Genomic DNA, 16,208 nt, shown 5'->3' with positions numbered 1-16,208 from the left:
TTTAATTGGATTGAAAGAAATTCATCCTCCTAATTGTTAAAACGATTTTTTTTTTGGGGGGTATCTATTAAATTAAGACGAAGAACAGTGTAATGGAGAATAAAATACGAACAACTGGCTCCAGCCAGTCCCCTGGTTAAGGTGCCAGTTGTCACAATATAGCTAAGCTTGATGAAATTTGCATAAATCTACTAATAGCATACGCAAATACATCTTGCGACTCACTCAATCTTATTTCCGTGACCTATGATGGCGAAATGATTTCCCATTTCTTTATACAAAGAACACAGCTGACCGACATGGTATTCATTCTCTCTTTTTTGTTTTGATTTTATAAACACCTTAAAAGTTTGAAACCATTTAGAGGTTTAATGACGGGAAACAGGAAAGGATTCACTTATAATGGCTGATAGCCTCACCTGGTTCTAAAGTGTAGTGATTGTTTTCTTTTGGACGAATGTCTAAAACGAGAGAGAAAAAAGTAGAAACCCAGCATTTAAAAGATAAGATGTTTAGGTTTGATGTTTATGAGGTTAAAGAATAGGCCAGTTTTATATGAATCGATCAGCTTTGAGTAGATATTCGTATAAAGGGTCAGATGGTAAAAGCATGGCTGAAATGAACTATGGTGTCTGCAATGTACTGAGGTAACATGCCGCTAAATAAGAAATAAGAAACAAAAGAGTGAAGTGATTTAATGCTAATGTATTTAGCGAGGAAGATAATAGAAAAATGAATTACAATATCACAATTAAAGGTTTAAAAGTTAAAATCTGCCTATATGCAATTTCCAAAATAAAAGCGTTTCCACCACATGGTTAATTTGTTAAGGTTTACAAATCGGCTAATATGCATGTTCTATGTACGCATTATTAGCGAATATTTATATAGGGTCCAATTAGCTTGCCTTTAATGACGATGAAATAATTCAGGCCCAAATTGCCCTGAGCATGCGTTTGATCACTACTATAGTACGGACTATTATCCCATGGAGAAATATATATTAAAAAAAGAAATAATAATAAACAAAGCAAATCAAATGAAATATATATACATATATATATATATCTATATATATATATATATATATATATATATATATGGGATAAAAAAAATCAAATTACCCATCAGTCAATATAACTACTATAAATTGGATACTAGTATTAGCATACAGTAACTACATTCACAATTTCACATGAACCTTAGACTTGGCAACATCTACATTATCAATTGTATAGATGGCGTCATCTAATTGGTCAAATGATTTGTGTTAAACATGATTTTAAAGCAAAGGTATCCCATGTCCAAAGCTTTCCCATAAATAAATAAATAAATGATATTGATTTATCATTCCATGAGAACTGGTGTATCATTTGAAATTCATTTGAAATTGTGTACTGGGTCTAGATGACATTATAGTTCATGACGAGTATATATATATATATATATATATATATATATATATATATATATATATATATATATTTCACCCATTGTTCGCAAGGATGGAAGCTAAGTTGTATCTTCATTGATGCAAAACCTATACAATTGAATATTCTGGAAATACAAATGCAGATCGAACTATAGTCTACTTCCGTCACTAATCCAATGCAAAGCAATAACATTGGGGTAATACAAGGATGCACTCTAACATCAAACTAGTCAAAATGACTAGATTATTGGTCAGCGGGGTGTTCCTGAGTCCATATATACATCGCCAGAAATGACCGTTTCCAAGTCAACTTCGACAAGAAATTGTTCGTAAGGATGGAAGCTAAGTCGTATCTTTATTGATGCAAAACCTATACAATTGAATATTCTGGAAATACTACTGCAGATCGAACTATAGTCTACTTCCGTCACTAATCCAATGCAAAGCAATAACATTGGGGTAATACAAGGATGCACTCTAACATCAAACTAGTCAAACTGACTAGATTATTGGTCAGCGGGGTGTTACCGAGTCCATACATCGCCAGAAATGACCGTTTTCAAGTCAACTTCGACAAGAAATTAAAACTTGTTGAACCAAGCTAGTCTTTCATTTCAACCGGTTTGTTACAATAGTCTGCAACATAGGTTCCACGTTAATGACCTTCAAGCGTGAACCCAGTTATTTGGCTAAAAGATCCGGGGGGGGGGGGGGCGTAAGGGGGGGATATTGCGAGCGAGCGATTTTTTCCCTTTTTGGCCTTTTGCAACAGAATATGTTAGCATAATGTTGTGATAGATTTTGACAGAATTTCCAACAAGTAATATCACATTTAGGTCCCTAGTGCATGAATATTGGATGGCTCAGAATGGGATACCATAAATATTTTAAGAGTTATATATATATATATATATATATATATATATATATATGATTGCAAATATATATATATATATGTATTTGCAATCATGGTCAATATTGTTAATAATTTAGCATATGGATGGTTAAGATAGTGATATGAAAATTATACTCCCGCATGGCTTTATGGATGATAACGTACAACTCGGATTAAATATATCATTTAATGCAGAAATACTGTACATGAAATTAAGAACACGGCATCAAACATGGTCATATGATAAAAAAAGAACTGAAAATGAAAACAACATCACATATTATTGAGATCAAGAAATCATCATGAAATATACAAAAATGACATTCTCGCAAATAAATTTTGATCATCTTCCACCATATCTAAAGCTACAAAATGATAACATATTTTTCGGGAATATACGGGGCACCAAGTTCAAAGAAGAAATATTACTTATGATTTTCAGAAAGTTCATTCGAAAACACGGCAATAATGATTCCAAAAATCATTTTTCAAACTTAACACGAAAAGAGGCCTTGAACAAAAAAGAGCTTAAACAATACAGATTTATATAAAATCATTTCCAAGGAAGATAATAATTAAAAAGAGGATCGCCTTTATTCATGTCCAGTGTCCTAATATGGGAGTCCGCCATATTAGCGGACACATTTGTATCGTATTTTTTTAAATCAACGTAATATTTTTTTGGAAGTCAGCAATAATAATAATAATAATCATAGTAATAATAATAATAATACTAATAATGATGATAATAATAATAATAATGATAATAATAACGACAATAATAATAATAATAGTAACAACAATAGTAATAATAATAACAATAGTAATAGTAATAAAAATAATGATAATAATAATTCAGAAGGCAGCTATATTTGGGACAACCAGATTGATAAGAAAGACTCTCGGACATTAGTAGTGTAAAGATCCTAGTTGCACTTGAAATTACTTGGTGCTTTTTGTTAGAGCAAAGTTATTCAAGAAAAAATACGGACTTTGATCCTGTTTAGAGGAATAATAATAGTAATAAAAAATGATAATAATAATAATAATAGTAACAGTACTAAAAATAATGATAATAATGATAATAATAATAATAATAATGATAATAGACATTTATATAGCGCCAATGATTATGTAGTCAATTCGGGTCGAAGAGTTGGGATAAAGATTTCGTGATTTCGTGATGAATGATCAGTTTCAAACTGGTAGTTCATTTTGAAGCAGTATGAGGGTGGTTCAAAACTATATAGTGGTTCAACAGTGGTTAGACAGTTCCAAAGACTCTCGATTTAGTTTCATAAGACGGGTCCCCACTCCCTCAGCTCAGGTACAAGAAGGTTGCCACTCATGTAAAGGGCGGATCCAGGATTTCACAAAAGGGGAGGCACATTTTTCCGATTCAAAATTTGAAAAGAAAAACTTTCAAAGGAGGGGGGTTGGCATACTCGGGTAAAATCGGTATATTTACATAACAAATTTTGATTAAAACTCTGAAAGGGGGGGGGGGGGCACGGGCCGGCTGTGTGCTGTGTCCCCCCTGGATCCGCCAGAGACTCATGTCATAAGTATAAAATATACTTTTTTTCTGAAATGTCCTCGCGGTTTTTTTTTCTTGGAGATACAAGATTTTTTCAGCCCCCCGAAAAATATTTGTAGGCGGTTGGACCGATTTATGGAAAGGATATAATGCTAACATACCTGAACCCTTTTCCAGGTCAGTGAGCTGCTCGTGCTTCGTCTGTTCCCTCGATGCCGCTCTCGATCTTGACCTCTTTCTACTCTTAAGTACGAGGATGACGACGATGAGGAGAACTATGAGTACTAACAGGATAGCGACGACGATGACGATGATGACCACGAGTGGTGAGCCATCGGCTGTAGAGTTTGAATGAGAATGAACAGTGTTTAAAAGGGATGTTCACCAGAGAATACGATTGCTTCAGGAAAAGCAAAAAAAAAAATAATAAAAAATAATAAAAACAATAAATGAAAAAAAATAACGGAAAAACACTGGCGAAGGTTTGATGAAACTCCGTGCCAAAGAATACAGAATTTATGAATTTTCGATTATTTTGATTTTGTGACGTCGCAGATTGGTCGTGTGACATAAATTTACAGATATGCAATTTTCTCTCAGAGGATTAAAAGTGATTTTATTTGTGCGGGATCATGAAACATCATTCCATACTCATTTCTGATAAAAAAAATGAATTCACATTAACATGATAGACGGGTAGCTGCTCGTATTAGACGTAAAAGCTTAAAATCTGTAAAAATCCATGCCGCTCTATTTCTTTGATGGATTTTCATCAAATCCCTTTTCCCGAACTTTTTTTGTTTTTGTTTTGCTTTTACTAAAACCAGCTTATTGTCAGGGTGAACTTCCACTTTAACAGTGGGGATTATAATCCTTCAAACTATTATTAGAAGGATGAAAACGGATCCTAATGGTATGATTGGTTGCGCATGATACGTGACCTGTCATTTATCTGCCATAACATAGATTTACTAATGACCGGTAATGAGCAGTCATAAGTACAGTATAATGACCGGCCATGTTTTGTATTTTGTTTCGTTCTGTTTTAAACGAGGATGGAATATCAATTAACAAGAATCTACATTACTCTTCTAAAAGATATCATGCACATTATTTTGCCAGGTCATTAGAATATTTTCTCGAGTCGGTAACGTTGAAACATTCCAGACACTCGGTTCTGCTTCGGGAGCATGAGAACTCTTCAAATGGTACCGCGTGCTTGTAATTCTTACTAATAACCTTGGTAATGTGTATAATCGTATACTAGCGCCTGGAGTACTCTGTAAGAGTGGATAAGGAAATAGCACCCAATATCCACTCTTCAGCGTACCCATGAAGAAATTTGTAATTTTGATTGGAAAATTTGTAGAAAAATTATTCATTATCATGGGTATGTCTGCTCTTAAGCTCTAAATTTCGCTTATTTTTTAACCGAATAAAGCATAAGAACTGTCAAAAGAATATTATAAAATCAGGCAAACCGATTTAATCTTGCAATTGTTAAAAGCAGTTTGAACACAGTACACTTTGGTGAATACTTAGGTGAATGTCTCCATTCGATCATTTTTGTAATGATAATACCTTCTACTCCTTGGACGGCGACTACGCTCCATCTGTCCCCCGAGACGGCTTCTCCGCTAACATTACATGAAAACTCCTGTCTCTCAAGGCTAGCTATGACTTCAAATGTCACAGACATGCTCTGTGTTCCATCAGAGTTATTTGTCAACGTTCTGTAACTTGGAATATCACTATGAGAATTGTTCGTCCATCTTAGATCCACCAGCGGTCGAAATCCAGACATCTTGCACGTTAAGTTTAGACTCGTCCCAGCCTCTTGTTTGATTACACATGTGTTGTTTGTACGTTCAACGTATTCATGGCCATTTGCACATTCTGGAATAAAGGGATATGGCTCCTTTGGAGCGGCTGTATAGGAGGCAATAAGAATAAAGAGAGCGTGTGTGAGAATGAGATCAATTAATCTTCATTCGAGTGTGCACTCTGGGACATTAATTATTATTAATTACCTTTATCTGTTCATCATCCTCTTCTTACATAACTGATTGATTTGATTGATTTATTTCATTTTATTTTATTTCTGCACTCAGCATAAATATGCAACATAACATTTAGGCGATACAATTAAGTTTTACAAAACAATTCAAGCAATAGTCATAGCAAAGCAATGAAAAATAAATATTAACAAGAAGCAATATTCAATGAAAAGAAAATAACAGTTTAAACGAATGCAGGAGACCGCCATCGTGAGCGGTTAAGCTTGAAAATGGTGGCGGCCTCGTTACATCATTACATTAATACATCATTATAATTCACTACGTTATTAGTCCGTCTGATCTATCGTTGTTTTCTCTCAAAAACTTTATACTTTCTCTATAAAAATAAAATTACAGGCTATTTCATTCTCTGTATTGTCAATATTTATCTGAAAAGGTACATGACTTGTTACGAATATACTTACAAAGAACACGAATAGTACTGGCATTTTGATGACCCTTGGGGGCGCCAAATAAAATCACTTTACAGACGTACGATAGCCCCTCGTCCTCTATCGTCGGGGGCCTGTGTAGAACCAACGACCTGTTCACTGAAAGACTGAAATTCCCGCTCTCGATTCCCGATCCCGATACCGCATCCTTGAAGACTTTCACGATGGTTTTTAGTGAGGGAGCCTCCCCTTCCTCCTGCTCCATGCGGCTCCAGGAGAATGCGTATATCCGTTCTCCCTCCTCGAGCCGTACATCGCACGGGATGGATTGGTCTTTCTGATGGAGCCATAGAGATACTGTACCCTGGGTGATGACTTCTAGTGCTGATATTCGCTCGCACATCAAGGAAGCTGTGGGGGTAGACCAGAAAATAAATGAATTATCAGCTTTTTATGATACGGTTAAGACATGGTATGCATCTAAGCGTTTACAGATTCATCATTACCCCGGTCATCGGATTCCATCAGTCTTTCCCCACACACAATGTGTGCACACCCTCCACTCCCTGGGGGAGTATTCCAACTGGTCGCCACTGAGGCGCACACCGAATACCGGGACCAGCTATACAGCGATTTTCACATTCTAACGGGTACCTATGTAGCACCTGGGTAGAGAGTGGCAAAGTGTGGATTGGTGCCTTGCCAAAGGACGCGAGGCTAAAGTGGGATTCGAATACACGACCTTCTGATAATATACAAGGCGGGATTCAGAACCACTATACCGTACGCCGCGGCTCTTATAGGTGAAATAGATGTCAGCTTCAGATTTGGTGGTATTTTGGCCAAAAGTTGTATAGGTTATTTTCGAAGCTAAAAATAAATGACTATTTGGGGCACTTTTTATATCCTGGGGAATGTGAGACTTAATAGAATATTCCAAATTCTCTTCAGAAGCATCCTAGTATTTTTAAAGGATGTTAAGCCCTCTGTCGATCAATGGGATGGGGCCTTGGGGGCGCTTGCCCTCCCCCCATTTTTCACGAAAAAAAGGAGGACAAGAAAGAAATGGAAACATGATATTATTTTCTGAATATTATATCAACATGTCAAGTCCAGATCCTCGCAAGTTATAATTAAGTTGGAGTCGTTAGCATGCGAAACTAAGATCATTGAAAGACTCGTTTCACGCTTTGTATTGGAGGGCCTATCATAATCGACCATAACACGATGAAAATGAATGGTTATTGCAAAGTGCTAGATACAAAATGACATCATCAGCCCTGGTCCGACACGCATATTCCGACACAATAAAAAAGGAGGTTTGAGTATTATAGGTTCTAGGGACAGTTACCTCATTAGACACCCCCATACAGACACTGTAAAAACTGTGGTGTTAAAACTGACACCAATTGGTGTTTATAGAGGACCACACACTGAGGTGTTAAAATAACAACCTAGAGATTGAACATAACACCAAAGAGTGTAAATGATAACAACCATAGGCGTTGTAATAACACCTATAGGTGTAAAACTAACACCACCAATTGAACACCGGTGTAAAATAACTGGTGTGGTCCTCTATGTACACCGGTTAACACCACAGTTTTTGCTGTGCACCCCCACACACGCACACACCCTCGCATCCACCCCTAAACCGAGTGCCTCCTTTCGTAACAACAACCATGACCACTAAAAAAAAATAAGTTTCGCCTATTTTGCTCTTCTAATCCCCCTCCACTTTTCTTTCCTTCTCATTTTATTCACAAAAATCAGGAGGGAAAAATCCTTTCCAAATCAAATCGTTCAGGGGCCGATTGCACGAAAGGGTCTTTCCAAGGACCGTCTTTCGTGTCGCCCATCTTTTATGATACGCTATAAGCGGGGTGTTTCTGAAATTTATGATAAAGAATAAGATTTGTTAGCTTGCTTTTAAATCAAATTTTATACAATTTCATGATATATCATATCATTTTATAAACAAATATTCTGTTAATTTTAAAGGACGAATGAAATATGTTTGGAGATGATTTATTTAAAATGCGTTTCACATGGCGCATCATAAAAGATGGGCGACACGAAAGACGGTCCTTGCAAAGACCCTTTCGTGCAATCGGCCCCAGACCTCCCCAAGAATGTGCTTGTTCGTCTTTGTCTGACGAGCTACAAAGGAAGGTCATGGGGTCACCTATCTATTGAGCTAACCTTTTTTTTTTTTGCTCAAATTTCTTTTTATGTCCACAGATTCTCGACTACCCTTTTATCAGCATAAGTTGAAATCGTAAAGATATATCAAATAACCCCCAGTATGCCGTTTGTTTGGCCACTTATACAATATGAATCGGGATTGGAAAAAGGAGGAAGAGGGTTGCGGAACAAAGAACATTCTACTCCTAAGTTGATTGATGTATTTCTGAGCCAGAGACAAAGAACTTGCAGTGGAGAAACATGCCGGTATATATACTCTCTCGAGGAAAATGGGTCGTTATAAATTATGAATATAGTTTATACTACGCGGGTGACAATATACAGAAGTCGATATGTTAATATATATAGGCATGAGGCAAGTTTTCGTAAGGGGCCGGGGGAGGGGGGATAATTACAATATATTTTGGGGCTTAGGATACTAATAGCTTTGGAATTCAGGTTCATGGTCGTAGTTAACGGACCTCTGGTCATTTGGAATAAGATCAATTACTTCAAATATAAGAAAAGTAAAAAAAGGCCTTTATTACCTGTGTGTTTGTGTGTCTCCCCGGGGAAGGTCCCTGGTAGATGTATATTAGTATGGGAAGGGGGGGGGGTTCGACTAAAACATATATTATCAACTGGATAATATAGTAAATTGCCAATTCGTCCACTGCCAACTCGTCAACTCACCACATGGTCTAACTTCATTTAGTCTAATGCCATTCCGTCCATCAACATTCCGTCTAACAGCCATTTGGTCCTATCATCACTCCGTCTAATCACAAGTTCGTCCATTACCATTTCGTCTAATGACCAGTTGGTCTAATACCCATTTTCTTTTCATGCACTTTGCACATTATTGACACGTTAGTTTAATTAGACCAAATGGTTTATGGACTAAATGGCTATTGGACCAACTGGTTAATTAGACGGAATGGCATTAGACTAAATGAAAGTTGACCGTGTGGTTAGTGGACGAACTTATGGCAGACCATAGTAGACGAGTTGGCAATTGGAAGAATTGGCATTAGACGAACTGGAAATAAACTGATAAAAGAAGTGTTATAAGTCAGACCTCTATATTCTTTTCCTCCACTCTTATCCTTCATTTTATTGTTTTCTTTTCTCCTTCAGCCCCCCTCGTTTTTGCTTCTTGAACATCAGAGGGTAAGACTGCCCCCCCTGTCCCCTGGTTGCGCAGCCCATGTGTACCCCCCTTCCTATCAATCTCCCTTCTCCCCCTCCCTCTTCATCTCTTCCCCGCTTCCTATCACCTGCAAATATGGAAGAACACTTCTGATTGCTTCCTGGTCAGTATTTTAAACCAAATGCGCGTGTAACATTGATATTGATTGGTCAGTTCATTTAGCGATTGATCGCTAATCTTTGTGTTACGGAGCCCAGTTCATTCATTGTGGGTATAATGAATACAAAATATTATATGAAAATCATATTGCTAATCTACGGGTTTTGGTAAAAATAAAAGGGAATTCATCAGCCAATTAAAATCACTGGAAACAATACAAGCCCACTAGATACGGAGAGGAATCAAACATTTTCGCCAGAACAATGAAATTGGTATAAGCCAACATTATCTCATTTAGTCTGGAAAATGTAATTTTCGAGTGTATGTAGGACGTCTTCAGTTTTATGACGTGCTGGGATGCAGTATCATCGGGGGGGGGGGGGGGGGAGCACGCAGCTTCATGTGTGTAGTCTAAATTTTGCTTCCTTTATTCCCTCCCCCGCACCAGGCAAATACTATGTTGTCTACTGAGCACAACAAATCTGTATACGTCCCCCTTTCATAACATTCACGGTATTATGTCGCATCATCTAATTACATGATCCTTCCCCCCAGTCAGCCTTCTGTAATCCAGGCACGGGAGACACGGTATATCGTGAACGAAATCACGCATCGTGTCTACGTCACACTACGTCACAATGTAGTTATCTCGAGAGGTTATGTTCGTGAATAATAGTACTGGCGATTATCGTAAGTGACGATTCGTGATTCAATTTCCTCTGGAGTCGAAAAGTGACGAAGATAACATTTTATCAGGGAGAATAACCAGGTCTAATACCAGTTTGAGAGCTATCTTGCGATTGTCTCGTGAGAAATTCCCAATCAGTTGATTGTTCTGATATTACATAAATCAAAGCTCGTTAAGATTCCGTGGAGGTTATATTTAATATAATGTTTTTTTTTTCTGCTGATATATTATAGGCCTACATGTTCTTACAACTGAATGAACATTTTCTAAACCATTTCTTTTGTTAATGTTAATGAAAGCATCAACAGGAACTCGGGTGAAACCAGGAATATCGCTCAAAATCAATTGCCTCTCTTTGAAATCATTTCCTAATAATTTCGTTTAAATTAGGCCGATTCGGAAACAGGACTTTAGTAGTTATACAAAACGCACAGAAAGAACCGCTTATACATTCATATATCGGAAGCCATGTTTATGCAAATGGAATGCAAATAAAGCTCTGAAACCATACAGTAACCTCAAGGGTGACACGACATTTTTTGTTCCTGCGATAATTGCTCGGGGCTTAAAGGACAAGTCCTCCCCCCAAAATGTTGATTTGAATAAAAAAAAAAATCCAACAAATCGGATGTAAAATAAGAAAGTTAACTTTATTTTTTAAAGTTTCGCTTGATTTCACAAAATAGTAAATATATGCGCATCCCGTTCGGTATGCAAATGAGGGAACTGATGACATCACTCACTCACTATTTGTTTTGTATTATACTATATCAAATATGATATATTCTAATTTTCTCCTCATTGTCCTATGAAACAAAGTTTTACGTCTCTTTGCACATGTGGAATTACTATTGTTTAATAGTTCAGTCAAGTTGGTCCTTATTGTAAAATCTGTTAAACTTGAAAAATTGTTTAATTAAAACAATAAAGAACAAAAGAAATAGTGAGAGGGGGACATCATCAATACTCTCATTAATGTGACTAAATTGTGTATTTTATAACTGATTTGTGAAAAATAAGCGAAAGTTTAAAAATGTCATAACTTTCTTATTTTACATCCGATTTTGATGATATTTCAGCATTTGGCTTGTCTGATTTTTATCTATTGATTCAAATCAACATCTTTCTGAGGTGGACTTGAACTTTAAAGGGGTGGTGCAGGCTGAAAGAATGTATAGCTTAATAAATAGAGTAGAATTCACTGAGCAAAATGCCGAAAATTTCATCAAAATCGGATAACAAATAACAAAGTTATTGAATTTTAAGTTTAGCAATATTTTGAGAAAACAGTCGTCATTAATATTCATTAGGTGGGCTGATGATGTCACATCTCCACTTGTTCTTTTGTATTTTATTATATGAAATTAGGTTTATTCAATCTTTTTCCTCCAAGAACTAGAAAAATTGACAACTGATTGACAACTGATTTAGTGCATTAGATATTTATTGCTGCAACTTATTTCATTATAAGGGAGACATATTATTCACACAAGTATGAAATAATGAAACAAAAATGATTTTATGTAATAACATAAGAAAACGGAAAGTGGAGATGTGACATAATGAATATAATGAATAAGCCCACCTAATGAATGTTCATGACGACTTTTTTCACAAAATATTGCTAAACTTTAAACTTCAATAACTTCATTATTTGTTATCCGATTTTGATGAAATTTTCGGCATTTTGCTCAGTGAATACTACTCTATTTATTAAGTTATACATACTTTCAGCCTGGACCACCCCTTTAATTTCGTCTAAGACGTAGGCTTAGGGTTAGGGTTGCAATAGGGTTCAGGCTTAGGATTGTGTTCAGGATAGAGTATGGTGTTAAACCCAGGGTTAGAGTTTGTCATTCGATAAGAGCGGATCAATTGTCGCCGGGGCAAATGTCATGGAACCATAGGCGGCGGAAGCGGGGGGATGGGGGGGGGGGGACGTGCCCCCCCTAAATTTTAGGTGGGGGGACGGTCCCCCCCTAATTTTTTTTTGATAACCTTTTTTTTTTTTTTTTTTTTTTTGCTTGTCAATTTTTTTTTCTGCGTCCCCCCCTAAATTCACGTGTACCCCCCTGAAACGTATGTTGCCCCCCCTAAAATTTAGGTTGATGACCTTTTTTTTTGCTTGTCAAAAAATTTTGGTTAGCCACACCTAATATTTAGGTTGATAACCTTTTTTGGGGGCGCTTGTCCAGTTTTTTACCTGTGTCCATCCCAAAATTTCAGATGGACACCCCCTTAATTTTTTTGCTTCCGCCGCCAATGCATGGAACCGTTATCGAGATATAAGAAACAAAAGGTATAAGTAATTTATGATCGAAATCGCTTCATAATAATGATGATGGTGATAATAATAATAACAATAATGATGATAATAATGATAATAACAATAATAATAATAAAAATAATAATAATAATGATAATAATAATGATAATAATAATAATAATAACAATAATGATATTAAATAATAACAATAATAATAATGATAATAATGCATGTAGGTAAGAAAAACTTAGTATAATAGCTATGACACAATAGCACTTAATACTCTCAACATACGATATAGTTTCATAGTAGAAGAAAACGCAATGCTGGTTTCATCATTTTTTTTTAAAATAGATAAAGACGTTTTTATAGTGTGTCTGGAAAGTGAGACTAGGATGACTCACTCAAACAGCTGATCGAGGGGAAAGCCCTATTCACCGAAGCCAGTCGACCGCAGCTGGCTGTCTTTTGCGCAGGCGTAAAGCGACAAAGTGCTTTGTAAGTCAGCGTTCATTGTTATGCAGCATATCACTCGGCTATCACGTTCAAAAACTCTTGTTACCAGGGGCTCTCCGCTTCAGCGAACGGGAGATGTTTAAAGGTAGAATCGAGGTTTCGCCCCACAACCCTGAAACGAAGCTGCCGCCGCACTATAACACCTGCAAAACACAACGGAGGGTTCACATCGACTCTTGCTCTCCCATTTAAACTCTTCAAATTACAATTCACTTATCATTATTAATATTTTTTTTATGATCAATATTTATAACTATTCTTTTTGTAAAATCATTTATCTCTCTCTCGTAGGTTTTCCCACATATGTTATCTCTTACATGTTTGTATACATTGTACCTTTGTGCCTACACAAGAGGTATCCTAGGTTATCTATTGTAAATATCCTGGCATTAAACTAATAATTTTGCTTAGAAAAGAAATTATATAAATTTGGCCGTAAACATTTGAATCAATAATGGGATTACATAGATGTCATTAAAGGTATTGTTTAACTTTGTGAGCAGCCGATTTAATAAAATTCTCAAACCAAGATGAAACATGTGTACAAGTGCATGTATTAGAACTAATAAACCCTGAAAACAACCATTATTGAGAATGAAAAGCTAAAACTACAAGGCGAACCCCGACTTTGTAAATAGGCGTCTTATAGACACCGAAATAGTACACATAAGTGTATGGGATGAAATTAAGATGGTGTTTCCGGTCACTTTATATTTCCATTTTTGAAGCACTAAATAATCATTTTCGAACGCAATTTTTTCTGGGCTTCATTTTTGGAACATATCACAGACACAGGTGACAAGTGTGGCCTTCTAGCTCAGAATTTTTAAAAGTCAAACCAATGTTAACAATCACTTTAATGGAGATAACAATGGTAACAAGGTTTTAATTTTACTTTAGAATTTCATTTTCATATTGGTGCTCATTTTTTGTTTCAAACTAGGACCCCCGTTTAGTGTTATTCTGTATTATTTTGTGTGAAATAATAACATTAAAATGGAATAGGGCCTACGTAAATTAGAGGCCATGTGGGAAATCTTTCATGATATCTTTAACTTACAACAGTCACCAGTCTCATTCATAAAATTGAACTCGATTTCAATTATAATGAAAATAATACATATATGTGCGCCACATCCAAGTGATATACATTATAGGCCTGTAATGTTTTTTTGAATATATTAGACAGCGACATGATAAACGAGAATCTTAAAAGAGAATCTTAAACTAACATTCCGTGTCAACAAAAGTTGGCACGTATTAGTTTTACCATAAATAAAAATGTCATAGAGCCAAATTCATAATGTAAGATAATGGAAGGCCCATGGAACAACATTAAACCAATACAATACTGTAGCAAATTCATAGAGTGCATCGCAATTTACCATTTTAATTGCCAATCTATATAACGGTTAAAATAGGAACAATTACATGTAGAATATACGAGAATATGAAGGTCGTGTCTCGAATTAGAAAGAGATTAAAACAATCGAAAATTACTCGAAGGAAATGACAATATACTCAATACAAAACAAAGTTGTCAAAGATAATTCGCTACAATTATGGCAGCTGATCAGCCTTTTTGAACGTCCGACCCCGGGCCCATTTTGATGAAGTCCAACTTCACTTCATTCACTGACCAAGTAATGATCCTTTGAGAACATTACAGATGGTCAAAAGAACAAGAAATCAGTGACAGAAAATTTCACAAAGGTCCCACACAAGGGGACTGACGTACATATAGTATCGAATTGCCCTGTATCATATTTATTGGATTTTCATCCCAAATTCAATGAATAAAACACAACATCCCAGGCTGAATCATCCCCCTAAAAAAAACAGAAAAAAAAGAACCGGGCTCTCGCCACCGATCCTTCGTAACCCCTAACTGTTACTTTGTGCGTCTATACGATCCACGAATGATGCGTCGAAAGGGGGTGGGTATAAGGTACATCCGACCTGCCCCCCCCCTCCCCTCTCTTCAAGCCAATGATCAATATTTGTAATGGAAATTGTCGGGCACATGCAAGTGAAAATCTTTCATGTTTTGTTTTATCTATTTTCGTCAAATTACTCGTGACACAAACCACCGTCACGTCCCCCTTTTTACTTGTGAAATTTTCCTAACCGAAAAATACCCCCGTTAAATCCTGGATCCGCCTCAGATGTGCATTACCTGCATGTATACTTTTTGCTGAACAGCCTTCTTAATGTAATTATTTCTACATATCCGCCTTCTTTGGGGGAACCCTTTTAACACCAGAAATGATGAATTTTCATAATCCATGTCTGCTCTCTCTGTTCCCATTTAATACACGTTCAACGTTGACATAGTTCTCACCGTGATCTTTCCAACCCAGAATGTAAACTAATTATCAATTACTTTAGAGATAGATCAAATTACCTCGTTTCATATTTTCTATTGTCTTCCTCTTTTTTTCACAGGCTATATCTTCAGGGGGTTGGCCCTGATAAATTGGCAAAGCAGGAGTCGACCTTTCAACCAAGTTGGTTTCTTGTGCTATTTCATTGAAGCATTGTTCAGGATATGGGATAAAACTCTACAATTTGGCCAAAAGAAAAAAAGGCTTGGCAGTTATAAATTATGGCTATGAAAAAATGGCTAAAATAGTACGTCGGCAAATAATTGTGTGGGATCCAGATGGATCATGCAAGATATTTTGTTTTCAAGAAGTATAATTTATGTTCATCCTACAGGAACAGGAAGGCAAACTTCTCTAGTAAAACAGAATATTTATATATGATAAGGGTATTTAATTTCGAGCTGAAAATGTGTATAGCTTGTTATGGACCTAATAGCACGGTTTTTGTGGGTATATGTATTGACTATAGGCCTACAATGTACAATTTATTAGCATTTACAATGACAGAAAACCATGGAGTCAGGCAGCTCCATGCGGTTGCCATGCGA

At 36.2% G+C, this 16,208-nt stretch overlaps 1 protein-coding gene across 2 annotated transcripts in view; it reads right to left on the bottom strand.

Moving 5' to 3' along the window:
* The window catches only part of LOC121419960, a 35,234-nt gene that overhangs the window by 5,065 nt on the left and 13,961 nt on the right, over window positions 1-16,208 (bottom strand). The window contains exons 2-5 of one of the 2 annotated variants that reach the window (XM_041614463.1): window positions 6,347-6,724; window positions 5,446-5,793; window positions 4,026-4,202; window positions 420-461 (exon numbers count right to left, since the gene is read on the bottom strand). In XM_041614463.1, the coding sequence (XP_041470397.1) occupies window positions 420-461; window positions 4,026-4,202; window positions 5,446-5,793; window positions 6,347-6,724 (945 nt within the window). The remainder of the gene's footprint in view (window positions 1-419; window positions 462-4,025; window positions 4,203-5,445; window positions 5,794-6,346; window positions 6,725-16,208) is intronic. The other variant, XM_041614464.1, reaches the window with a different exon arrangement.

Source organism: Lytechinus variegatus, chromosome 8, assembly GCF_018143015.1.
Source record: "Lytechinus variegatus isolate NC3 chromosome 8, Lvar_3.0, whole genome shotgun sequence".
NCBI classification, from domain to species: domain Eukaryota; kingdom Metazoa; phylum Echinodermata; class Echinoidea; order Temnopleuroida; family Toxopneustidae; genus Lytechinus; species Lytechinus variegatus.
Note: the sequence above shows the minus strand (reverse complement) of the source record. Positions and strands in the feature narration are given on the sequence as shown.